This window comes from Felis catus, chromosome B3 (assembly GCF_018350175.1).
Source record: "Felis catus isolate Fca126 chromosome B3, F.catus_Fca126_mat1.0, whole genome shotgun sequence".
NCBI lineage: Eukaryota > Metazoa > Chordata > Mammalia > Carnivora > Felidae > Felis > Felis catus.
The window spans coordinates 101,965,605-101,992,911 of record NC_058373.1 but is presented as its reverse complement, the minus strand read 5'-3'; the positions used below and the strand labels follow the sequence as shown (position 1 = coordinate 101,992,911).

At 47.5% G+C, this 27,307-nt stretch overlaps 1 protein-coding gene and 1 long non-coding RNA gene across 6 annotated transcripts in view; one reads left to right on the top strand and one right to left on the bottom strand.

Moving 5' to 3' along the window:
- Nucleotides 1-4,582: 4,582 nt before the first annotated feature.
- Nucleotides 4,583-27,307, bottom strand: part of SAMD4A (sterile alpha motif domain containing 4A) — a 215,714-nt gene continuing 192,989 nt past the window's right edge. For all 5 annotated transcript variants that reach the window (XM_023255700.2, XM_023255702.2, XM_023255701.2 and 2 more), the window contains 4 exons: nt 24,201-24,402; nt 22,738-22,864; nt 14,535-14,618; nt 4,583-8,987 (listed from right to left, as the gene is read on the bottom strand). In XM_023255700.2, the coding sequence (XP_023111468.1) occupies nt 8,959-8,987; nt 14,535-14,618; nt 22,738-22,864; nt 24,201-24,402 (442 nt within the window). In that variant the 3' untranslated portion in view covers nt 4,583-8,958. The remainder of the gene's footprint in view (nt 8,988-14,534; nt 14,619-22,737; nt 22,865-24,200; nt 24,403-27,307) is intronic.
- LOC123386090 lies at nt 8,985-15,945 on the top strand. The gene is made up of 2 exons (XR_006599606.1): nt 8,985-14,757; nt 15,214-15,945. It is a non-coding gene; the product is annotated as an uncharacterized LOC123386090 (long non-coding RNA).

Below are 27,307 nucleotides of genomic sequence, written 5' to 3'. Positions count from 1 at the left end.
CGGGATGGTTAAGAAGTCATGTTAATCCGCAGAGTGAAGCACTGTGTATGAGGCAATGATGTAGAACGGTTTCCGAAACTGATTTAAGAGAGAAGAAAGAAAAATACCACACAATGTTGACCAGCGTGCAGGGTATGCTCTTTCGTGTGTAGAAAGGGGGGAAATATTCCAGTGTTTGTAAACATACAAAGTATCTTTTGGTGGGCACATAAGAAATTACTACTGAATGTCTCCAGGGCAGGGAACTAGTGGCCAGGCATGGGACAGGAGGGAGACATTCCACCTAGGCCCTTTTGTTTCACAAAACAAAGCCTCTCATGTCTGATCATATCACTCCCCAGCAAGGGTAGCTATGGTCCTTAAGGCAGAGTTACATTTTTTTTTTTAACCAGGGTTTATAAAGTTTTACAGCCCTACCTCTGCCTTCATCCCATCTCTGACCCTAACCCCTATGATTTCCCATTCTCTGCATTCTCCATACAAGTCCCATATTTCCTTATTTCAGTTCCTAAACTCCTATGCTGTCCCTTGGGAGAGCAAATTGGGAATGCCCCCGAGGCTCTTTCCACAAGTTCCTGGTTTTTGGTCCTTCTGTATCGTTCCCTTTCTTCCTAGGGATGGGTGGCATGGCTAGTGTTTGACGTCCCTCTGCTCTGAGCTTGGCTTCCCCAGGGAACCCAACAATGAACACAGAGCTCTGCCCACTGGCTTCCTTTGGGCTCTGGGTGGTCACGTCCCACCCAGGAGGATTACGGCAGTCCTTATTCTCTTTCTTGCCCTCTTGGGGACCCCTGGTCCATGAGATTATATCATTCAGGCTAAGAGACTAATAGGGACAGGGACCCTGCCCCCCCAGATGGCCTGTTGAGGCATCTCAGTTTTTCTCATGTGGGCACAGGGAAGAGGCCTCACTGTAATTGAACTTCACCTACCTGTTCCAGAAGGAACTAGGCACTTGTGTCTTTCAAGGCATCCTCTGTCTTCAGACATCCAGCTGGTCAGCACCCAGCCCTCAGGAAGTCCTGTTGTAGGAGGAAGACAGCAAACCTGGGGCCAGCCCCTTAAATCATTTCAGTGGGGGATGAGTTAGACATGACACTTTGGAAGCACACCTGGCTAAATGCAGTGAACTTCGGGTGAACAAGGGCTTGGGTTCTGTGTCTTAGGACAGGACAGTGGAGTAGGTTAGTAGATGAAGCAATCTGGACCTCAGAGCACAGGGATGGGATGAGACATGCAGGGTGTATGCTCTCTGTCCAGGGTTTGGATGTATACATTTGGTGATGGATGGGGGAAATATGTCATGTATAGATTTTATTTCTCTCATTTGCAGTTTGCTGACTTTGCACATATTCCATCTTGGATGAGTAACAGGGTCGTAGGTCAATGCTGAAAGGGACTCAGTCTGGTACAAGTACAGGAAATCCATGAATAGCTTTTTCCCAGTGAACAGAGCTGGGGTGTGTATAATGGAAAGCATTATGGTTGGACTGGACAGATTCGACAGATCAGATGGACAGATCCTGATTGGACAGATTCGACTTCGGGGTTTTGTAGTTTCATCTGACTTCACTCTGGAGCCTGTTAGAATTTTATGGCATGGAAAACTGGAACTGTCTCCTAAGGATGTTGGCACAAACAGGGGCACCTAGTCCTGGGTGTGGCCCCCCACAGGAGGATTTAAACTGGAACCTCTCTGCCGTCTTGGGATCCAACAGCTCTGATGGGACCATTTCACTCACCAAAGCTCTGATTTTGTTTCTCCTGGATAGGACTTAAAAAAAAAAAAAAAGAACTTCAAAAAACTGTGGAACACACTATTTAAAAACATGCATTCTGAGTCAAGCGTAAACACAAAGCTGTCTTTTTATAAAGTCTGAGCTTTATAAGGTTGCCAAAATGCTTCTCCGTCAGTTTTAAAAATTGAAGTAGAAACCACTTAAGAGTGAAAAATATTCCATGGAGGAAATTCTCAGACACTGACTTCCCAAGTTTACATCACAGAGAGGTCCATATCTGTGTGCAAGAGCCCCATGGGCAAAGCTGGTCAGATGGAGACCTTGGGCCAGGTTGTTACATGGGAGGATACTGTGAAAGACCATTCACTCCAGTGGAGCTCCTCAGCAACGTTTGTAAGGTCGTTCTTAAGTTTGCCAAAGATCTCCAATTCCCTAGGCACCCGCATTTCCTACTTCATGTACTTGTATCCTAAATGTGTAGATAGATGCACACACACAGAGGAGCCACCCTCCATTCTCAATCCATCTGTGCCAGAAACTGAGTGTGGGAAGTGAGAAGACACATCTCAGGGATGCTCTGGAAATAGTGCTCTATTGCTTGACCCATTTCCAGAGACTTCAGGTTCAGGCTCTCACCTCCCATAACCAGTCCCATTACCTTCTGGATTTTCCTCTTCCTTTCCTTCCAACACATCCCCTTTCTCAAATATTTTGTTTTCAGCTCTTAGAAATGACTAGGGAACAAAGTCCTTGTGTTCTTCAGCCCACTTCCAGGCTTTCCTTGCACCTGATAGGCACTTCTCTACTGTATTGTGGGCATTGTTGACCTGGGTGAGGGGAGATGTTGGCATTAGGGTTTCCATCATCTCACCCTGAGGGCAATATCCCAGACTGATTTTGCAGACTGACCCTAGAGCTCAGGGAGCCAGAACAGGGCTACTTTTTATAGCAATTTGACAGAATAATTTTGTCGAGTCTAGTACGAGACAGGGCTTGTGATTAAAAAACTTTCTTATTGTATTTTACAAAAGAATTGGGCTATGTGGATTAGAAGTAAATAGCCACCACTACAACTGTAATTCACAGATGGTTTGAGACACAGTGAGCTAGGGCATGCTAGAGCTACTGTTGACAATCCAGAGGCTGAAGTGCTCAGGGAAGAGGTGGTTTTTGGGTATGGATTGTGAGGTATGGATGGAAAATAGAAAATAGAAGTGTTTGTGGAAGACGGTGGAGGGATATCTGTCAGGTGTGCTGGAGTGATGTGCTAGCATTGCCCACTGGAAAAGGGGAAATAGATGAAGTACAAGCTGCCATAGTGTGCTTCTCTGTGGGCCAGGTGCACGCTGACCACTCCACATCTTTATAGAGAAGGGTTAGGTTCTAGTCATGGGCGAGATTTTTGCTGTCCTTAAGCCCCCCTCTCAACATCCAAGTCTTGGGCTGATAGGGAGTCAGGGCCATGGATGAATATAGTAACTGTTCCAGGGACCAAGCCAAGGTGCTTTCACAGGAGTTTGGATTCTCCTTGTATTACCCCCTTGGCACCTTCCTCATTAGCAGAGAGAGCATGAATTGATGGTGCCCATCTGTGCTCCTTCTGGAGTCCTCTCACAAGCCCATTGCAGCCTCTTCCCAGCCAGTATGCTATAGAGGTGTTACACATCCCCCTTTAATAATGGAATTAAGGCTCTTCTGCAGAGAGGACTGCTAGGGGACACCCTAAATGCTCTACCCTATGAGTAATGTCTCCAGGATTGAACGTTCTGTTACTAAGTTCAATGGCAAAGAGCCACGGCTTTGCTGAGAAAAGCACTAGCCAACTCCTTTCAGGCTACCATGCTGAGCCCTGTTTCTCTTAATCTCCTACCTTTCACATTTATTCTCATTTCACACATTGCAGAAGTGAGGCTCAACTTTTCTCTTGCACATTATCCCCTTCCCTTCAGAAGAGTCTGGTCATACAGGGAGTTGTATCTCATTTGAGTTATGAGAATTTAACTTTAAGAGGAATTTAGCATCATTTAATATCTCAGCTTATGAGGCATTTCTACATGTTTCCAGGGAAACCTGATTTTGCATTTCGGTTGAGTAGCTTGAGACTGGTAAAAAGAGTGTGTGGTCATTGTTACAATATCAAGCTGTGGTTGCCTCAGAAAAATCTTGGTTTGGTGGTAATAACCTCTATATCCTATTTTTTCTTTTGTCTTCTCCTTCTCTGGATTACAGGTTTAATTATATAAACTTTGAGTATCATTAGGCCAAAACACAAACGAAGCCAAAGACCAGAGAGGTTAAGTAACTTGTTGCCTATCACACAGCCCGAGATTTCAAACCCATATTAGTCTCTCCAGCCATATCCTTAACTGGCATTATTTAGAATTTATATCAAATATCATACTGGAATTAGAGGTATTAGAATGAGATTCAAGCCACGTGTAGTCAAAACCCCAAGGCTCCAAGGACGCTGCTGTTTCTTCTTGCCATGGTTTAGGGTTGCAATATGATTTCATAGGCATTGAGGATGGAGAGTAAGTTATAAGCAGTATCATTTACAAGGATAGGGTTTGGATTTAGAAACATGGCTTCAAGTCAGGTGATGCATTCATTGGCTACTCTGGGCACATATCAAGCTGCATAAATTTTTATACCTCTCTACCCTACTCTTTTGTAAAAAAAAAAAAAAAACAACTCATAGTTGCAGACATAATTTGCATAGAACGGTCAGGTGGGATAGTTTACAGGGATGTCATGTTCATTCTTCCTTGCTAGCTTATTTCTAAGATTCAGTTTGTTTTCTAATCGATCACATTGACAAAAAGGAAAAAAGACACACACACCAGTGTTACAAAACCTTGTATTAATCATTTCCCTTCACTTTCAATATAACATTGATATGAAATATAGCCATGATTCTTAGTTACATGGAGGAAATGAGTAATAAATACATTGTAGCAAGTTTAAACCACAAGGGTGTTTCACTGGTAACAACATTTGAAAACTGTACACTTGCAAAGAACAGCATCTTCAAACATTAGTATATCTGTATATCAGTAAAGCTTTACATGTAACAAACATGCTATTTCCATATATGACAAATTTAAAAAATATGCATTGCTTGGCAACATGAACTAGGCAAAAATAGTTCTTTGTTCACTAACTTTATACAGGAAAACAGGACGGAGGCATGCATGTACAATAGGGATGCCTGCACGGGGCATGCAACAAAAGAAAGCTTTTTAAAAGTCAGCTTACATTAGGCATAAATACACGAGGGTTATATATTAATAAGGGAGGAAGTCTTCTGTTTGACATTATTAACATTCCTGTTTTCTTCCTATTCCTCCCAGAGGAATACACATTCACCTTTAAGTAAAGATAAAGGAATTACAAAAAAAATAAAACGCACTTTGCAAACATCTCTGATGACTTGTAAAAAAAAAAAAATCAACATTAGTGTTATCACAGCCCCATGTGCAAATGATCCTTCTGCAGGTCCTCCTTGTAAGAGGCACACCCCAGTGCCTTGGTCAGGCTGTTTCCCTGCACCCAAGCTGGAGTTGCCCGCTGCAGACACCTCCAGAGGGCCGAGACTGCGGCCTGCTTTTCCTCCCCTCGCTGCCCTCCTGGTTGCATGTCTATGCATTCAGCCCAGCTCAGTCCCCCAGCCTGGGCTTTGGGTGAGATCCTGGTTCTAGCTGGGGAATGCACATCTACAAACCTTGCACCGGCAGTAGCTACAAGAGGTGCAGAAGAACACAGACCCGGAGAAGTCTCCCATTCCATAAAAGGCAGCCAGTGACACCTCAAAAGAAAACTTTGTTTCCCTCAGTGTCTCTTCAAATGAATGGGAGATGGGGGCCCAGCTGTAGTTCCAATCCTGAGTACCAAAAAGGGACCATCAATACACAGGATTTGAGAGCTCGGTGCAAACAGCCACCCTCTGCAGGCAGACCCAGCAGCATCTGTTTTGCTTGCTGGCCCTCCTTTAAAAAGTGAAACTCAAAAAGCACGTGGAAAAAGACACATATCAGCAGCAATGTTTCAATTCTTGTACACAGTTCATGTGTGTCTTCCTACTGTTTCTGGTTAAGAAACCACTATGAATAAAAAGCACCAATAAAACATCATACATGGTAACAATATCGTAGACCGCCACTGTCCCTGGGACAGTGTAGAGATGCCAAAATACATACTGCTTAAATCAGAAAAAAGGGGGGAGGGGAGGACATGTAGTGAAATAGATTTTACTCTGAGATTTTTAATGTTTACTATTAATATAAAACAGTTGCATTTGGGGGTCAATGGGTAAATACAAAAAAAGGCACTGCCGCTTTATTACTAAATATCGGACTTCACAGCCTTACGCATGCAACTGTTTGATTCTTTTATAAATAAGGTTCTTTTGCTTCAGGATTTTAAAATTGAGCTGTATACCTGCAGTCAACACAGGACTCAAAACAAGGTGGGGACAGGCTCCTAAAATTTATCAGAACACTCAACTTAAAAAAAAAAACACTAATAGCAAAACACAACTAAGTAGATAAATCTATACACAGTCGATGAAAAATAAGCTTTTCTTTTTTTTAAAAAAAGAATTATGTTGTTATTAATAACAGACTTTATCATGGTTACCAGCCATAGCAAGTTAATAAGTAACATATCCAAAATAATATCTCTAATAATCAGATAACCATTGTTTCTATATTCAGTGAAGGAATAAATAGAAATCCAGATTTGCAAATACTTTAAGGTCTTCTTCCTTTTAAAGGATTCATGCTAATGTGATTGTGTTTACAATCTGTTTTCTGAACAACCCAAGTCTTTATGGATATATGTGTTTTGCAGCAGATCTGAATGCTTTCTCATTTCTCCACAAGATGTGTAATACCATTGTTTTTTCTTCTCTTTATTAACTTCCTCAGCATCCAAAAACACTTTCACAAACCCTCTGGTCTTACTTTGGCCTTCAACATTTTTGATCTATTCCTGCCTTACATGTGATCGTCCATCCCAACACATTCCCCAAGTAACACTAAGTTTGTTTAGAAAAGGGGTGTGGAGGATGAATGTTAATGGCACTTGGTTAAAAAAAAAATCAACTAAAAAATGCTGCCTCTTTCTGCACATGGATTTGCATCTTTACAATGTAGTCACCCAAGAGGAAGTCTCTTTTCTTAATGCAAAGCATGGTATCATGGGTTCAAGCCCCCTTTACTCGCTAAAGGCTGTCTACAATTAAGATGCTCCCACCTTTTTAAACCTTAAGACTTAGAAAGCAAGGCTGTGTTAGTGCACATTTTTAATCTTGAAAGGAAAAGAAAGTTGTTTAGATTGCATTAAGGCCTTTTAAATCTGTATTTACTTCATTAACCTTTCTTTCTTTTTTTAAAAAATAACAGTAAGCGAGTGCAGCGATTTTCATGGTGTGATCTCTTCAATTTCGATTCTGACTTTGCTAAAAGAAATGGCACCAGACTCACCCATTTAATAAACAGGCCTTATACCACCTCCCTGATCTCGCCTCTGGCTGAGCATTCATACCATCATTTACACAACCCAATTTTCCAGTGCAGAGCACAACTCCTCTTCGATTTCCTTTAATACCCTCCATTGTATCGAATCCCAAACGTAGTCTTTCTTGCCCTTAAGAAACAGAGCTATTACTTTGTGGTAGCATAGTTTGTTCATCTCTCACTATGTCAGGACTGGTTTTTTCTCCCTTCTGTGTGTGGCTGGGTAGATAAATCAGCCAACACAGCAAATCCCTGACGTACACGTGGATAGAACCACGTTTCCATCACGCAGTTGACCTTTCCTACATCTTCCTTCACTGCCCACCTGGTACGGTGGGGGCCTGGCCGCGTGGACTGCACATGTCCCCGCAGGCCCTCTCTGCCACTTGCTGACTGACCGGTTATACACTGTTGCTGGGCCTTGCTCTCCTCCTGTTCCTCAGCAGTGAGCGAGCCAGGGGGTTGCAGCCCCCAGCTTCGGGTTTCTGAGCGCAACCGCAGTAGAAGCGGTGTTTTGAGCTCATCATCTGGAATTAAGGCCTTTTGCAAGGCGAAAAAAGTCGGTCCTTGCCATTTTTCCTCCAGGGAAACTTGAACCCACGCGCGCGCGTGTGTGTGTGTGTGTGTGTGTGCGCGCGCGCGCAGCGAAGCAGGGGGCGCTAGGATGAAACCTTGCAGTAGGGTGGGGAGGAAGAGGTCTCCGGGTGAGAAGCAAATCCAGCCCAGAAAGGGGCCGCAGGATTCTTTTACAATCTCTTGGTGACCCGCGAACAAACACTAACTGATCACACGGTGCGTCCCCCTCGTACCTTCCCAGTGCTCTACCCCTCGCAGCCACATACTCTCCCGCCAACCCACCTGCACGCGCCGCCTCCCCCCTCCGCCCGCGGGGGGCGGGGGGAACGACTGACGCCTCGGCCCACGTGACGTGCCTTCGCCTTCCCGGCAAGCACCGCTCCGCAGCCATTGTAAGAGACAACCCTGCTGCTATTATAAAAATAGAGGAAAAAAAATGAATCCGTATCAACAAATCCTTTACAAAAACCATAGTATGAAGAGAAGTTCTATCCAAACTCTTTACACATTATGTACCCTTTAAAATTGTTATGTAAACAATACACAAATCAAAGTTTCTCTGCAATTTTGTCGGAGGGGCTGTTCCCCCTCCGCCGCCGGTGCCGTGCGGCCCTCTCCCGCGGCTCGACTCCAAGCCGGGTCCTCGGGGGAAGCCCATCCGGGCGGCGGGGAGGGCGGGCCGCCGTCTTGCTTTGGTCGCAGGCCCGCACGACTGTGTCCTGGGGCCTGACTGCGGAGGCGGCGTCGAGGCGCTCCCAGGCCCGAGGCCTCCGCCTCCCTCCCGCGGCTCCCGCGGCTCTTCCACGGCGGTGCTCTTTTTGTTCTCTTCTGCCCCTCCTTCCATCCAGGAGGCCACCTGCGCTCCCTCGCTTCCCTAGAGACCCCCTCCCCACCCCGCACACCAAGCCATCCCGTGACAGAAACAAATGACAAAATTACCACTCCCCGGTCTACTGATATGTTTACAAGGACGACCTACGCTCTCACAAAATCAAAATGGGAGAGGGACCAGGGGAAAAAAAGGCTGCAAAGGATCTCGGAGGATTCCGTGCAACCCTGAAGATGGTTGACACTGGACCCGCAGCAGTCGATTTCACGGCCAGCGCGGTCACTCTCATCTTCAGCTTCTAGATTGTGGAGGTCCGGTCAACCCCGTCTGGGAGAGAGAGAATACACGATGGGCACAGGTGAACAAAACCGTGTCTTCACGTCCTTCCTGGTCTCCGAAGACAGGTAAGGGCCCAACTTACTCATCCGCTCACTCCCTCGTTCACACACCCACCCACTCAACATCTGGAGAACAGCCATCTTTCCGAGAGCTGTAAAGAGCCTGGGAATCCACGTGAAGAGACCTAGTCCTCGCACATGCTAGTCGGGACAGACACGTAAAGCCACAGTGATGGAGGAGTGATGACTGCTATGATGGAGTATGTACCGGGCACAGCAGGAACGTGGAGGAAGGGCTATGTAAGGTGCCCCTGGAAGTCAAGGGCAGTTTCACAGAGGAAGAAAATGACTTGTGTAAGATGGTGCTGGTAGCAGAAGAGAGGAGGAGGCAGAAAAGGGAGAGGGTGACCAGGGCGTCCAGCTCACGCTTACGTGTGATGTTGGTTGTCAGATGGTGGGGGCTGAGGGCTGGATGGAGGTCTAGGATGAGGGGTGGGGGGATGGAGGAGTGGCAGGAGATGTGCCGAAGAGCTGGCAGCAGGACATGCAGGTGGGCCTGTCCAGCTTACACCCCTTTGGCAGCATCTCTGTGTCACCGAGTCCCTGTTGAAAGACTGGGCATGAGGTGGCTATGACTCTGAGCCCTGGTCACAGCTGAGCAGACCAGGGGTATGCATCTGACCCACAATGATCCAGCTTCTCAGCCTCACGAGTCTGATTCGGGGTACGCACCATCGTTAGAGGTTGTGGGCACGGGGAACTGAAAGATCCTGTGAAAGTGGGTGAATGCTGAGGCTACGGAGGGTAGGCCGTGTCTACATTATGGAGAGTTGGTGAAACCAGGCTATGACATGGAGGAGGTGCATGTCAGAGACAGAGGCTAGGAGTGAAACAGACTGCAGAGGGAGCTGATGGCCGCCCAGCTCCTTTTCGGTTGTCTGCGTGCACATGGGACTATAGGAGAGTCCCCACCCCAGAATGAGGCCATAAGGGTCTTGTGTGCTATGAACAGGGGCTTGGACTTGGTAATTGGGGCATTATAAGCAGAGTAATCAGATCTGATTTTAGAATGGTTTCTCTGGCAGTTGACCTAAAAGAGGACACGGCTCGTGGCAGGAGGACCCCAGTAGTGGTCCATGCTGGGGATTGTCTGCAAGGGCTTACCCAGTGAGCAGAGAGAAGCATGGGTTAGCCACTGTCGTAGGTAGAAGCAGCTGTGTTCAGTGACCACGAAATGAAGGCCGGGGGAGGGATGCAGGAGGCCTCCCTGGTTTTACTGATACCCAAACATCAGTAGGTGTGTCCTGATCTAAACGATGTGACAAACCTGGTCTACCAGGAGCATCTAGATGCAGCAGGCAGGACTCACGTGAGAGGTGAGTGGCACAGTGTTCAGGGAGAGCTGTGGGACCTAAGTGATAGGGAGGAATGCTGAGTACACTGCACAGGCCTGGCTTCCTCTCATGGGTAGGTTCACGTACAGTTTTAAGAGACGGTACCGGGTTTCCGGGTTTGCTGGGTTTCTCCCAATGGTAACATTTTGCAAAACTATAATATTACCACCAAGGTACTGATGTTGATACAATCTACCGGTCTTACTCAGATCTTCCCAATTTTATTTGTACTTGTGTGTGTCCCTAAAGTTCCATATAGTTTTTGGAGAGATTTTAAAGAAGAAAAGCAAATGACCTTTGAGAGTGTTTATGGTATCAGGTCATCAATCCTAGAGGCCCCCACATGTTAACTTATAATCAGTAACCTTTTGCTGACTTCTGCAAGTGTTCACCTGAGCCTCTTTTTTTTTTAAATTTTTAAAAAAATGTTTCATTATTTATTTTTGAGAGAGAGAGAGAGAGAGGGGTAGAGGCAGAGAGAGGGGAGACACAGAATCTAAAGTAGGCTCCAGGGTCTGAGCTGTCAGCACAGAGCCTGACGCGGGGCTCGAACTCACAAACCGTGAGATCATGACCTGTGCCGAAGTCGGACGCTCAACCAGCGGAGCCACCAGGGCCCCTAACCTGAGCCTCTTATGGTGGTTCTGCAGTGGTAATGGGTCATGAGAAACAGTGAGTCTGTGTAAGTGTGTACATAATGTGTGGCTGTGTAGAGGTCACTCTCTTGTCTATAGAAGTGGAGTGGCATACTCTTGCCAGGGCTCACCGGTCTACTCATTAATGCCAACCCTTCATAGCTGTGTAAGTGGGGAGCTAGAAACATGAAAATCTTAATTAACCTAACCCCAACCTGCATTTTTACTGAATTCCAATCCCACGCCTCATCCTACAAGGGTGATAGCATTCATCTGCCAGGAAATGACCAACAGGTAAGTCCAGACTCACCATTTACAGTTGTGCAAGTTGTGCACTGCATAACTCTGAGCAGCACCATTCACATGTATTCATTATAGGTTTTATAGTTATTATGACAAATATCAAGTAAGTGGCAGAACAGCATCTTGAGAAAGTGGAGCCTTTTTCTAATTTGCACAAAGTCTCCATATCTGCTAGAAGTGGGGCTGTTAATAAGTCCCAAGGAGGAGGAAGGAGAGAAGGTGAGCAGGAATGGCAAGGGGATCATATGAAAACATGAATCCTGGAGCATCAGAGAGTGGACTGGGCATTCCTCTTTGTGGTAGGATTTACTGCAGACTTCATCCTGCTTGAAGGAGCCTTGCTTTTGTAAAGCTGTGGCTGTTCCTGCCCATAAAACCCCTCTGCAGGAGGAAGATAGCAGCCAGGCCTGAGTCTTCCTTTATATCTGAGGCCACCAATCAGGAGCAGGCCCAACAGAGCCAGATGAAAGCCTTAAATATTCACAAACCAAGATGGTAGAGGCAACTACCTCCTGGGTGCTTTGGAGGGGCCAGGGGAAGGGCAAAGCAGAGACAGACAGGGAAGGCCAAAGAGAAAAATGGCTCAGACTGGCACAGGGGGGCTGCAGTTAGTGCAGGACACTGAGAGCAGAGATGTCAGCACAAAAGGTTGGGCCCGCAAGGCCTGGGGTCCATGGACCATCCTAGTATGTGGTATCCCAGGAACTTGGACACCCTCCCTTCCTGTCCTGAGACACAGGCAGAGGAACGTCTTTTGCTTTGCTTTACTCTCCCTCATTATTTGTCCTCCTGTAAAATGACTAATTCATTGGCATTCTGTCCCCAGAAAAGTCATCTTCCCCAGCACCTGGAAGAGGTGGGCTAGCAGAGAGGTGCCGTAATAGTGGGAGGGCTCAATGCCACTGTGCCCAGTTGGGCCACCCTGAACTTAATTTGCATTCTTTGCTCGGGAAACTGCTTACGAGGCTTCCCACCAGAGAGGATTATTGAGGGAAAACATAGCAATAAAAAGGCTTAGGAGATTAACAAGATGAAAACATTAGCAAAAAAAATCAGTTCAAAGAGGTTTTCTGTAACTATAGAAGAATAGGCTAAAAAACGAAGCCTTTCCAATGAAAACCTCCCTTTAATAAAGCGCATTTGGCACTCTTGCTACTAATGATGATAACGTTAGCACTTAGCAGTTTGATAAGGGCTTCCAGCATGCCAATTATCTGAGATATATCAAGCCCTGGGGGAGAAGGTCAGTTCTCCTTGCTGACTCTCAAAGGCAGCAGGAGTTCTTCACCCGCCAGCTCCTGTTGGGTGGCGGGGAGCTTGGGCTGCCTGCAGTGGGCTGAGCTTGGCCTGAATTCTCACGGTCTGGGAGGCTTCCCTTTTTGAAAAATTGACTTGTAATTTGCATATCACAAATTTCACCCTTTTAAAGCGTACAATTCAGAGGTTTTTCGTATATTCACAGAGCTGTGCAGCCATCACCACTATCTAATTCCAGAACGTTTTCATCAGGTACCCATCAAGCAGTCACTCTCCGTTCCCAGTTCCCTCCAGCCCCTGACAACCACTAATCTATACTGTCTGTCTCTATAGATTTGCCTGTTCTGGACACTTCATAAATTCCTAAATGGAATTAGATACTGTGTGGCCTTTTGTGTCTGACTTCTTTCATATAGCATAATGTTTTCAAGGTTCATCCAAATTGTAGCATGTATCAGTAGCTCATTCCTTTTTAAGGCTGTATGATATTCCACTGTCTGGCTATACAACATTTCACTCATCCACTTCCATCTGCTGATGGACCCTGGGTTTGTTTCCCATTACTGATTAGGGGCTATCAGTGAGCTGAACAATCTCCTTGGTGAGCTGGAGAAGAGGAGCTCATGGCACCTCCCCTATAGAGGTGTCAAGGATGGACCAATGATGCTGTGAAGCTTCTAAGATAGGAGTGGCCAAGTGTTTGCAAATGGGGTTCCTGGAACCCCAGGGAGGTCACATCGGGAGCTGTGCCTTCCCACTGTCTGTTCAGTCAGCAGTGCTGGGAGGCCTTCAGCTAGCTCCCTTCTGGTACTGAGTGGAGGCTTTCTCTGGGCTATAGAGAGCCTTGCACAGCTGAGATCAGGTGGGTGCAGTCCTTGCTTTCCAATCTGCTCCATGTAGAGCATTTATTGGCTTCATATTTGGTGTCATGATAAGATTGTGTTTACAGGGACTAAAAACCCAAAAACCCCTGGTTAGGAGAACGAAGCTTGGGGAACAGCAGCTGACAGCAGCCTTTCTCCCCACCACTGCCAGAGCACAGATTTTGGCTCTAGGTGTGCTGACCGCCCATCTCCAGGGTGGGTGAGCACATCCTGACTGGAGAGGGCTATTGGGAAGGGTCACAGGAGGCCTCTCTGACTCAGAGTCTCCCGGAGGTTGGCAGGAAGGGGTGGACATCTCTCCTCTGCCTGCCAAACATCCCTAGGGCTGGCTGGGAAACCAGGCTGGAGTAAGGCAATTGGTTAGTACCAGGAGGGCACTGAAGGCCTCCTGGGGTTTTTGTGATGACGTAGGGCTTCAGCCCAAACAAATGGTGGGACAACGCAGCTGCTTCTGGAGCTCCTTATGGGGCTGCAGCCCATAGGCACACTGAACTAGATCACCACTGTCACCCTGTGAAGGACATCTCAGACTGCTTGGGGCTCCAGGCATCATGGAAGCCGTTTGGAACAGGGAGACAGAAAAACACGCAGGGAATTTTGTTTCAAAAATTCTATTTTTAGAGCAAGCTGGGATATGCTTGGACCAGACTGGGCGATCTAGTGCCGAGAAGGAAAGAATCCAATTCTGTGGTGGGGGGGATGTTGCCACTAAAAGCCATGTCTTGTGTTTCTGACTCCTCCAGCTCACAGTGTTTGGCTAGGACAGCTGCTGTGGTGGAACCTCAGTGTGCACTGGGTGGGTGGCTCCGAGCAAAGATGGATAGCTTTGGTCTCCAGGTCCCTGACCCGCCTCCCAGAAAAGGAGGAGCAGGGCATTGTGGGTACTAGGTGTAGTATGGCTTGATGAGGCTCCAACAGTACTCTGAGGCCCTCCTCTCTCCCTGTCCCCTGCCTACTTCCCCTGTATCTTTCCCATTACTCCTGAGCTACTGCCAGAGTGTGGACAGCAAATGATTGGTAGTCCTCCCAGTCAGGCCATAAAATGCAGGAAGGACCCACTCACCTCCCAGGGCGTGCTCGGTCATACTGAGGCACAAGGACTCCAGCCTATTGTTGATGTCAGGTTCAGTCACAGGAAGCTGGAATTCTGCAAGGGACAAAGGGTTACGTTGGTGACAGAGACTCTGAGAACAAGGAGAAGGTATGTACAGTGCTGTGGGGCTCCCCCCGCCCCCCCCACCCCCCACCCTGGGAGGACTCCTGGGATTATCAGGGTCAGTAGAGCGGTAAGTTACACCCTGGTTTCAACCAAACTCTGAGTCTGCTAGATGCAGAGAGTCCATTGTGAACATGGGCGGCTGGCAGAAAACTGGTAACTAAAAATAGCTGGTCACAGTCAGTCTGTCCAGCCTCTGCTCAGAACCCTCCAGCAGCTTCCCATCAGAGTAACAGCCAAGCCCCTGCCATGGCCCTCAGGGCTCACATGATCTGGCCTATATTAACCTCTGCCTGTGTATGGCTCTCTCCTTCCTTCACTCCATCCCAGGCCTTCTTCTGCCCCAGGGACTTGGCACTGCTGTTCTCTCTGCCCACAATGGTGGTCCCTAGATATTTTCATGGCTGTGCTCTCCCTGCCTTCACATCTCTGGCTCTCCTACTGTCTCTTTAGAAAGGACATTATATATGAACAGAACTTTTCTGGCCCTATCCCTTTCCTCAGCTTTATTTATTTTTGTCCACAGCTATCACCAACATCTGATATATTATGTATTTGCTTGCCGCTTGCCCCCAGTTGGATTTTCACTTCACTGGAGCAGGACTTGGCTCTGCTGCTACCTGCGCCTAGACCTGGCACCTGGAACTTGGCGCATTTTTGCTTTGTTACAAGGAAATGGAAACCACAGCATGGCGAGTGCCTCTTCTGAATCCATGATCGTGCCAGGTGCCCAGTTCTCAAGCGAGCCTCAGAGAGGCCAAGTGACTTGGGAGGTTAGCTCGCTAACACAAGAGCCCACAAAGGTCTGATTCCAGAGCTGGTACTGTCCTGCATGCTGCAGCAACTACAGGTGCCTGTCAGTACTCTCAGCCTCTAGCCACTTAGAAGGGCTGAGATGTCTGCTGTGGGGGCTATCACTGCCCAGGACAATGCTGTGTGCATTCTAATCACAAAGCCTCCTTTATCATCTGGACCCTCCCTATCTCCCCAGGCTCCAGTCCCTCATCCTCCCCACCCCTTCTCCTCCTCCTCCCCCTCCTCCTCCTCCTCCTCCTCCTCCTCCTGTTCTGTTGGGGCCCTCACTGTCAGTACCTCCCCCATCCCTCATCCTGGGAAGCTCCTGAGCATCTTTCACTGGCTTGCAGACTTTTTTATTTCCCATAATATACCCAGCCATGGTCTTCTGGCATACTTCATACATGTCTATTGAGTGATGAAAAAGATGGAACAAGAAATAAAAGGAAAGTCTGACAACTGAGAATTGTGAAATCCTATGGCGGGAGTGGGGGCGGGGGCAGAAAAATCAACAGTGGGATATGTTCTGGGGGTCTGGGAATTTTAACACTGCCACTGTCTTCATATGTGACCGCAGGAAACTTATCATTGTGCCTTAGCTCTTCCATCTGTAAGTAGGGAAAGGATCCTGGTGGCCCAAGCTTCAGGCCAGTTCCTTGCTCCTTCGAATCTCCACCAGGGGGCACTTGGGGCTGGAGGGCAGGATTACAAGTGAGGTTAGGTTGGTGGTTTAGTGGGATAGGAAGTTGAAACCAATGGCTAAACCAAAGTATTTGTTTTCCTTGATTAGCTATACATTTAAGTTTTCTCTGCAATCTGTGTTCCCCATTACTGGCTAATTCATAGGCAGATGTCATTTCCATTGTTTAAAATTCTCAGAGTAAATTGGCAAAATGGATCAATATGAAAAGCACTAGGGAGCAGATAGGGTTCTTTCTGACACAAGTTCCAGCCAGCATCAATGGTTTTGAAAGGCAACTGTGCCAATTTATGAGCAGACAGAGAACGATCAGGCTTCCCAGGAAGCTGGGAGCCAGGGAGAATTGAAGGGTCTTTCCCACCCCACCCACTGTTGCTCTCAGAGTAGGGTCGGGGCAATTAGACAATCCAGAGGGAAGAGTATTTTAGTATTTTCATCCATTCATGTGAAAATCATATGCATGCAAAATTAGCAGCCTTCAGGGTGTGAAATCTATAAAATAGAAACACAGTTTTATATATAGCCAGTTAGCAAATATGAAAAAAAAAACCCTCAGCAATTATAACCATCCATATGCTCATTGTAAAATTTAGTTTACTCTCTAGCACTCCCCTTTAAACAAACACTGTGGAGAGATTTGGATAAATAAAGATGCTCGACATTTGGAGAGAAGTGTTTCAGCTGCAGGATTTCTTGCCAACACGCAGCAAAATGCCATATTCTAAGCCTAGGACTGAGTGTTTCAAAAAGGGGGCTGAGAAATGCAGGGCTCTCCACTCTAGAATCTCCAAACCTTAGTGGCTGCTCTTTTAGGTTGAAAGTTGGCATGGTTCTTTTTATCTTTCAGCTCTTCCCTCTGGTGCGCTAGGGTGTCATGACCCCCCCCACCACTCTCAGAGTGGCTCTGAAAAATTCTGAGTCTCAGGAGAAGCCCATATGTTCACACTCCAGAGTTTCCTAATAGTGTGACTTTTTAATTGTGTATTTGATAAAAACAGATCTGTGGCATCTCCCCACACATACAAGACAGAGGGAGACCAGCTGGGTGGATAACAGCTTCCATCTCAGGCTAGAAGCCCTCAGCCAAGTGTGGCTTGGGTGGGCAGAACTCTTAAAGCCCGAGAGAAGCATTTGGGCAGCTCCTGCCACCCAGGTACACAAGAACCAGCAGGTCAGCTCTTGCTGTGGCTGCTGTTAACCCAAGGGCTCACTGCATTTAGCCTGAGCTCCCAGCTGTAATGGACAAGACAGACGTAGTTTTATGTCTTCAGTAAGGTAAAAAGGAAAGACTGACTAAGCCTTCTCTGCTGTTGCGTGCAACAGGCCTGTTTCCTTAGCTCAGACGGTATCTCTGAGAACTAGGAATGTTTCCCCTATCAGACCATTCCAGTATTTAGTGAGGATCCCCCGTTCTAGGATGCCCAGGGTTTAGGCTGATGTGGGACTTTTTAATTGTGCCTTTCCAAAAGTCCCATAAGTACAGAGCCTAGTGCTCAGGCCCAGGGTCAAGAAGATTCTGGAAGGGGGGCGCCTGGGTGGCTCAGTCGGTTAAGCATCCAACTCCGGCTCAGGTTATGATCTCACTGTATGTGAGTTAGAGCCCTGAGTTGGGCTCTGTGCTGACGACAGCTCGGAGCCTGGAGCCTATTTCAGATTCTGTGTCTCCCTCTCTCTGACCCTCCCCTGTTCATGCTCTGTCTCTCTCTGTCTCAAAAACAAATAAACATTAAAAAAACATTAGATTCTGGAAGGGAGCAGCCACCCATTCCTAATGAAGTGCTGCTGTTGGGTCCACCTGGGGGGGTGGGGTGGGGATGTGGCTTTTCCTTGGCAGAAACCAGCCATCTCAGCTGAGTGTCTGCTATGTGGCACCTATGGTGCAATTCTGCAGCTCTCTCCCAGTCCCTGAGACTGAGGTAAACAAGCCAGTGTCTTTAGTACTTTATAATAATAAATGGAGTATTCTAGGAAAAATCTCTAGAATCCCAATTTGCCAATGATAGTTAAGACCACCTGTTGAATAACTAGGAAGGCTTCAAGTTAAGTGAGAAGTGGGATTGCTGGGAGGAGAGAAATCGGGGAGGTTGATGAGGATGGGACAGAGGATGGAGAAGTGGGATCTGGACTGGATAAAGGGAATAAGGAAGAAAGGGAAACAGGGAGTATGGGAACCAAGCAGAAAGGGGAGGGCAGTAACAGAAGGAAAAGAAATCAGTGTGGGCAGGGACACTGATCATTGCAGAGACAGTCATGGCGGTCATGGCGGGTGACAGAGGAACAGGAGTAAGTCAGTCGCACACCCCTGAGTCTGCTATGGGGAATGAAGCTTTTCTCTGGTGGCCTAATTCCTAAACCTGCAGAAGTTTGTGCTGTAGAAATCCTCTGGGACCCACACGTTCATGCAAAATGATGAGGAGAATATGGTATAAGACAATATTGTACTATCTTGCCCCAGATTGGACTCTCTGAGTTTAACTTTCAGACGCAGGAGAACACAGGCCCAGCTGGGTTCTTAGCTGTGATACAACTGATTCATTTACCAACCTCCCTGTTATCTGCCAATCCTGAGCAGGACTGTTTGCCTTGGCTTACCAGAAGTCAGAGAGCAAATGTGCATCAGATACTTTAAGTGGGTCCCTGTTCTGGTCACTTCCTCTGCATGGCAGTCCCTTCCATTCCCCTAATGGACCTAGTGGGTGGATGGTAGTCTTCCTTTCCACACTCTTTCAAAAGGTAGTTCTCTGGAAGGAACCTGAAACTCCCACTGAGGAGGAAATGAATGGTAACAGCTTTGTGCACTGTGCTTCCAGGTGTGCATCATTCTGATTGTGGAAGAAATACAGTCATGAGCTGGTGCATAGGGGAGGTTTGCTATGGTGAACAGATACATCACATCATGAAATGCTGCCCTGTAAGGCCCCTTATTCACCTCCCATCTGGACAGTCGAGCACCAATGGTAGTTTGCACATGGTGTTGTGCAAGGGAAGGAAGAAATCCCCAGAATGTGGCTCTGTGAGGCTGCCTAACCTACCCTTCCCCATACTTTTCTTTTAAAGTTGGCTTCTGGTCCCTCTGCCCTTTCTTGTCAGGCCCTCCAGATGGTTAGGAGCTTTGATGGCCTAGTGTCACATCAGGGCTGTTTTGAGATCCTCTCTGACTGGATCTCAAGGGCTGGCTGAGCCTGGGTTAGCAGGAAAGATCTGCTTCCAAGGTAAGGTAATCACTCTCCAAGCAATTTTCAAACGAATTTTCCAGTTTGGAAAACACCCTTCCTTTTGGGGAAACATGATGTCACTCACCAGGCACGACACTTGTTTTGAGCTCAAACAACCCCTCTGGTGAGTTTATCAGATCCCCTCCCCCTTGCTCTGAGAGGACCAGCTTAGTGCTTCTTACTCACACAGGAGGCCATTGAGAGGCAGCAGTCACTTAACGGCTCTCCTGGTTTGTCCTGGGAAACATCTAAAATCTGTCTGTGTGGGAGTAAATTAAAAAGCCACCCTGACATGGCCTCCTAGGGGTCCACAAATCCTGTAGATCCAGGAAAGACGATATTATCTTGCAGATTCAAGCCAGGTGACTGATCGGTTGATGCAAAAGTTGGGGGCTTGTTCTAGCCCCCAGACTTTGGAGACATTTAAAGTCTTCCACCATTTTAATGGAAGTATTTAAGTTTACAGAATTGAAACTTCCTTAGAATGTATTATAGTTTCCAAGATTTACCCATATGGTTTAAAATGGATGCTCTGAAGACCTCTAATGGCCAGGAGGAAGCCACTATGCTATACTGTAAACACAGTTTCTAAGTATTTAATTTGGGGTTGATTATACATCTCTATTCCATTTTGTGTTCACTACTACTCCTAATTGTGTAAAGATGAAAGCCACTGGCTGCTTTTCAGATTTTGACTCCTTGATATGATACTTATAGTTTAGTCCCGCCCCCCCACCCCCAACCCCAGCCACCAGCCCCTAGATCCCTGCCTAGTTAACAAGGATGTGCTGCTCTGGGTGGAAGGGCCCAAGAGACCCCGTCTATCTAGGACAACTTCATCTGGGTCTGGCTATGGCAGTTAGATGGGCCTGCCCTGTGAAGGAGGCTGTCTCCTCAGGAAGAAGCAAGAGTTCTGGTTATGACTTCTGGTCTTGAAAACCAGTGTCTGATCTGTAACGGGCAGGGATGACCTTGGAGACTGAAGAGGAGCATCCCTCCGCCCATGACAGTGACTTTGTGCAGCCTCTGTTCCCTTTAGCCAGGGATCCTGAGTCATGGCTGTGCCCTGCCTCACCCTTCATGACCATTCCCAGGAAGAGCCGCCCAGCGTGGGCTGAGTGTGCTAGTCAGGACTTAGGAGTGGCTCCTGCCGAGTACTCACCAGTGTATTTGCAGTCAGGAAATCTGGAGTAGCCCTGTCCCCATGCCTTGGCTATTATTAGAAATGCCGGGGTTCATCAGACCCTTGCTAGAGGTGGGTTTGTAATGCTTATGCTAGAGGCTAATTTAATCCCCCCTTTCCAAAAAAGTCCTCAAGCAGTTTCTGGAATTCTAAGTCTAGCATACAAAGAACATTATTTAGAGACTTCTGGGTTAACTACCAGGAAAACTAAAAATCCTTGTAAGTGGCTGCCTCTGGGAGATGAGACTGTGGGTTGGGAGGGGGAGGGGAAAGGGGCAGTCACTTTTCTTAAAAGCCCTCCTGTATTATTTGATTTTTTAACTATGGGAATAACAGGCTTCATGGGAAAAGCATGCAAATGATCTTAGGGTCATAGTTGCCCTGAGCATGAGCAAGCAGCTCACAACTGCTCTACAACAGCAGAGGGGAAACAAAAATGCAGGTGGGAGATCTGTATCTACAGACTCAAACAGTCTTCTTAGGGATGGCCCAACTCTTCCTGGTGGGCCTGGTCTTCCCAATTAAGACAGGGAGAATGTGGGGAAAAAGAGAGGACTGATGACTTGGAAGAGAGCCAAAGGAAGGGATAAGAGCTTTAGAATGGAGCAAGGAGGCTACAAGTATATAGGGATTGAAGGAGAAGGAGAGTGGTCAGCTATGCTGGGGCTCCTGTGAGGCTATGAGGTAGCTGGGCTGCAGTCCCAGGACTGAGGTCAGGATGAAAGTTCTCCTTGTACCCAGCATGTCTCCCAATATTGTCTAGATTCTCTTATGGGGAATGGATTACACATGATTCTGCACCAAAACAGAGACTGGGACTAAATGACCTAGGGAGAAGACCTTCGGAGTCCCTAAATTTTATCAAATACTTCTTCCCAGGAAGTTATAAGTATCAAAACAGAGAAAAGGAGCTTTAAAACAAAAGTATGCAAAGAGGAGAGGTTCTAGAAGTCAAGAAGCAACCTCAAGCAAGCATCTGGACCGTCGTCCTTTCCTGACACACCTTACCTTGTGGTGGCTTCTCACTTCCCTTCCTCCTCAGTGTCTCCCCACCTCCTCGAGGCACACGCCTGCTCAAAATCTTCCATACATTCCTCACTGAGAATGGCTGGGGCCTGAGCTCCTTGGCCTTGGATTCAGAGCCCTCATCATCAGCCGTAATCTTTCCAGTTCCCTTGGTCTACTCTCTGCTACTTCAGTCTGACCCTTTGACTTAGCCACGGCTTCTGGAACTCACTGAGATAGTACAATTGCAGTCTTGCTCTCTTCACTCCTCCTGCCTGCAACTCCACCCTCCTCTTTCCACTTCACCCCCTGTCGCCTGAAGCTCAGCTCCAATTCCAAGAAGCTTTCTTGCCCACCCAGGCCCAGTGACGTTTCCTCTCCTTAAAGTTCTATAAGACTTACTGTACAGAGCGTGTCTACTGCCTAGGGTGGGTATTTTCCCATAGGTACAACACCCGTTCCTGATTTTCCTGCCTAGAAGGTCACCTAGCTAGATATAGTAATTGCTTCCATGGCTTTATAGGACTCATGGAGTCTTAAGAGGTCACTGTCTGCATAGATAAAGTGTGCAAGCAATTGTTGTCTGTGCATAATTCTGGCTACTCTGTTTTAGGAGGCTCATGGTGAGACGTGCAGCTGACTTGAAGTGCACCAAATTGCTCTTTAACCAAGTAAAGGGAAGATGGCTGGTCCAATAAGTCATGTGTGCAAGGCGCTCCCAAACCAGGGGAAGTCTCTTAGTGCTAATGCTGTCAAGTTTTCTCTTTCTCTGTCTCACTTCCTGCACATCCCCCCACGTATACACAAAGTACACACACACTACACATGGAACCCCTCCCAACTCCCCCAAATAGCCCTCCAGTGATAACTCTGGTTTAATCAATCTAGAAATATGACTAGTATCAAAAATATCCCCGTCAGATTGCAACCGACTCTGGGGCTCCATGTGCTGGCTCCCAGCCAGCCAGCCGCTATTCATGCTGGCAAGGCACAGTTTAAAAAAGGAAAGGCTTCTATAAGCTCAAAAGAATGCGTGGTGACAGTCGAGGCTAAGCACTTTCCGGCTGGGTTCACAGGGGCATCTATTTTGGCGTCCTGGCCTCCCCTGTGTCAGGGGGAGGAGAGAGGGAGAGACCCAGTGCATGGACCTACCTGGCTGCTGGAACATCAGCATATTCTGTGGAGAAGTGTGCACAGGCAACGAGCGGGTCCTTTGGACTGAGCTGTGGGTGCGGCTTGGCATGCTGTTGCTGCCCCCAGGATTGGCAAACCAGAGGTTCTAATGAGAAATGCAAAAGGGGAACCATTAGTCCAGACAGGGGAGGGGGTGCAGAGCAGGGCTACCGGCCAGAATTCAAGAGGCAAATACCCCTGGAGAACTCTTTGCTAACTTCTGGAAAAAGGCTTGCAGGCTCCCCATCTGCATATTTATAGAGAGGGGGTTTAGATTCCATTCATTTTTATCCCCCTCTCCAAGCCCCGGGCCTCTCTAAGCCCCAGCTTAATCTGGACAGCTCTCTCCCTTACTATCTCCAAAACTCTTTTTATCCCTTTTGTTGCCTTTGCTTTTCCTATCACTTTTTTCAGGGATGGGAAGAGTTCTATAAATGTTTGCAACGAAGAGCACAAACTATTTCAAGGCTCTCATTTGATTTTCCTTTTGAGATTCTTACAACTTACTACAAAGCGAGGGGGAGAAAAAAGAATCTTTCAGCTGGCAACGAGCTGGCACACTTAGCTTGCGTTTATTATCACGCGGGTGTCCTAGTGGTGACTTCCTCTTGAACTGATTTGGGGCTTCCCACAACAGTCAGATAGTGGGGCTCTCTCATACCTTGTCCTGTCCCCTGGGGCATAAATGCTGCCCATTTCGCCTGGAGCTGTTTTCCTGTTTTTAAACCAGTCTGCCATCCCTAAGTTCCTCATGACAACCCAGGCCCACTTGTGTCCCTCTACTCCCAGCCCCAACCTGCAGAGCCCCACAGAGCTGGGCACACAGGTGCAATGCATTGGGTGGGGTAGGGAAACAGGACTTTGGGGTGAGGAGCTTTGGGACGGAAGTCAGCTCTATACCGCATAGCAAAGACCTCTGGGCAGCCTGGCCTTGAATAGGCAGAGAATGTTCCAGCTCTCCCTCTGGTAGCCTCTCTTAGGCTCCTCTTTGGGTTCCCCACCACAGCTGGGACCGTGACAAAGGAGCTATCTTCCATGAATAAAAAGGCTGAGAAAGCTCCTTAGATGCTCAGGCTCCTCTGGAACCCAGATCTGGGAGGTGTTGAGGTCTGCTGGGTCAGGTAAAGGAGCCAGGCAAATAAAAGATAGGTCTCGCAGTGCTTCCTCAAGGCCCCCATGTGCAGGGCCCACACAATTAAAGGTTAACGTGGTCATAGGGCGTCTTAAATAAATCCACATGAAGCCAGGTACAGCCATGTAATTGCTGTGTCTCCCAGAAAAACAGTGCAAACAGCTGGTTCCCTCCCAGCATAGGGCCACGTGTATCTCATTGTGGCCTTCCCTTGGCCTCTCCACTCACCTCGGGGGTCATGTGGGGGTAGGTCCTGAAGCCTCAGGCCCTGAGCCTGGCTGCCCACCCTTCTTCTTGGGGCAGAACAAACCTGTCTTCCTTGTTTCATGATGGCGGGGTTGGCTGTGGTGTTGCGCTGGGTAGAGCTGACAAATCCACTGGTACCCAAGAGGCCAAGGCGGGCAGAAGGGACGTTCCGGGAGGGGATCTGGTACTGGCGTGGGTTCCGTCTGCCCATACCACCGCCTACAGAGCTGGGTGTCGGGAGGGAGTTGGACTGCCCAAAGCCGCGACTGTGAGAGGGAACAGAGAAGAATGGGGAGACTGTCAGTCACCCTTAGCCCTTCCCAAACCCAGGTTGCCAGTGGGATGCCTCCTTGGAACCTGCCTACATTTTGACAGTTGTGAGGTCTATCTAGGGGCAGGGGGTGGTTCTGTGCCAGGAAAGGGCTATGATTAAAGTGACAGCTAAGAGACATCCGAGAGTGACTATCATGTGCACCATCCTGGGACTATCACGTTAATTCTTCAGTTCTCACGACAACCCTACGAAGGAGGTGCTCTATCCTCTGTTACAGCTGGAGAAATAAAACAGGAAGCTTAACAATTTTGCAGAGGTCACACAGACAGCAGGCGACGGCGCTGCAATATGTGCCTAGGAAGTTAACCAGGGTGCTCTTCAGCTTTCTTCCGTGCTGGATTCCAGGGCCCTGAGCACTCACGTGCCCATCAAGAAGCCACACAGCACAAAAGCAGCCGAGCCAGGATCAGTGCTCCTTCCGTCACACCACAGTCTTTCTGACGTCTGTCTGTATGGCACACTTGGAGGGAGTAGCCAGTGAGCCCCACTAAGATGTAAGCTCCAAGAGAGAGAACATGGTGTCTGTCCTCATCAGTCCTGCATGTCCCATGCCTGAGTCAGCTCCTGGTACAGCAAGTGCACGTTGAATGAACGAATGAATCTCTGTCATCATGATGCTTCTTCTCCCTGTGGAAAAGCTGACCCCACATCTGGGGCTCTGACTCCCAGGTTGAGAGTAGGGAAGGGGAACAGAGATGATGATGTTTGCAAGTGCTCCAGACCTAGGATGCTGACAGCTCCCCACTCCACAGACCCTTCCTGCAGAAAGATCGGGGGGAGGTTGCGTGCTTTCCCACATGGACCTACGTAGGCTGCCAGGGACCCCTGGCATTTCACTCGGATGCTGTACTCCCATTGCTCCAGTGACCTCAGCGCCCAAGAACTCATCCTCTCCAACAATGCCTCAGGTTCTGGGAGGGTACACAGCAGCCAGTAGGGTTTCAGGAACCAGCACATTCCTTCCAAGAAGAGTCAGCTTTAGTCATTCACTGGTGTTTAACTCACAGTGCTTTACCTCCAACAGCCACAAGATGGAACAGACTTGCTTTCCCAGCCACACAGGGGAGGTCTGTACCAAACCTGTGAGGAGACTCCAGGAGACAGGGCTGACGTAGTTTAACCAGTTGAAGATGATTGGGGGCAGGGGTGCTGTAAAACAGTCATTTCCTGAGAAAGGGTTGTGGGGGGTGGAGAGGGGCATCTAAGCCATCAGCACTGTTAATCTCAGAGAATGTTTTCTCTTCTTCCCAGAATGCCTAAATTTCCAAGGGGGCAAGGGGGTGTGGAAGAGAATTCCATGGGTGAGCTGGCTGCAACTGGTTTCTGGACTTGTGTCTTTCCACTTCCAGGTTTTTGTGGCCAAGGAAAGGATTCCTGATTTCTGTCAGGGGCTCATCTATGTGTGGTAAGAAGGACACTCATGGGTTCTACGTATCTAGCTCATCTTTTCCCACCTCCTTCTTTTTACTAGCATCAAACTTTTTTGGTTTGAAAGAAGAAATTTGGGCCAGGAGGGGATAAAAGTAATTTCACGTGATCTAGGAGACCTCTTTTGAGAAGGACAGTCTGAGATCCATGACAAGTGGAAACAAGGATCAAGTGGTTTTTTTTTTTTTTTTAACTATGAAGACTAGTCCTTTGGTTTTTAGAGTTGGAATATTGGCCACCTGGTAGATGATTCAGTATTCTAAGACTTCTCCTTATTTAGTGCAGATAGCTTTTTTGCTCATTTTCCTTTTCGGTTGGATTTTTAAAAAGCTATTTCATATGCAAAATACAGTAGTCAGTGAGTGATGCTAAAATGATTTGTGCTTCCAGGAAGGGCAAGACTATATTCTTGAGCAATGTGGGCAGAGGATTCTGCTATGGGACACTTGGTCACTGAAGACAGGAGGGCTCTAAGGACTCCTAAAGTTAGGATGCATGAGTTGGGCTGTATGCAGCAGGTAGAGCCCAGAACATTTTGGGGTCAGGATAGATGAGGGGGCAGAATTTGGATAGGCTACCTTTCTAATGTCTGTGGGGCCCTACTGTGACATACTTACTTGGTTATTACAAAGCCAGGGTTGTTGAGGGTTGCCACTTCTGGCAACCAGAGTCAGTGCTTAGGTTACTTAAGACCACTAGGCTTAATGACATAATCATTCTCTCTGGGGAGAGAACCAAGTGACACAAGTAAGTTTTCATTCCTTATCCTTTTTTTTTTTTTACATATTTTTTAAAATTTTTACTTATTTTTGAGAGAGAGAGTGTGTGAGCAGGGGAGGAGCAGAGAGAGGGAGACACAGAATCTGAAGCAGGCTCTAGGCTCTGAGTTGTCAGCACAGAGCCCAACACAGGGCTTGAACTCATGGACCGTGAAATCATGACCTGAGCTGAAGTCGGATGCTTTAACCGACTGAGCCACCCAGGCACCCCTCATTCCTTATTCTTTTACTCTGCCCACCTCTGCTTTCCTAAATCTGACCATCTGATTTCATTACATTGAAATGCGTGAAAAGACTGAGAAAATAACATTAATAAGAACAAACTAATTGGGGATTTGTGATAATTCATGCAGGGGCTGGGCTGCAGTTACCTTTGTACTATGGGAGGAACAGGTCTTCAAAGCAAATTAATAGGATAAAAAGATCTCATTAATAGCATAAAAAGGGGTAATATAAATGAGAACAAATTATTTTCTAGAGCCTTAGCAACTTCCAATTAAACATCCACAATTGATGACTGAATTTATTCTTATCAATAAAAACAGGTCCATCAAGATTCCAATATGGCAAACCTTGGGTAGCCCAAGACAAACGTTAGTTAATAACACTCTGGAGAGGTCAGGTTTAATG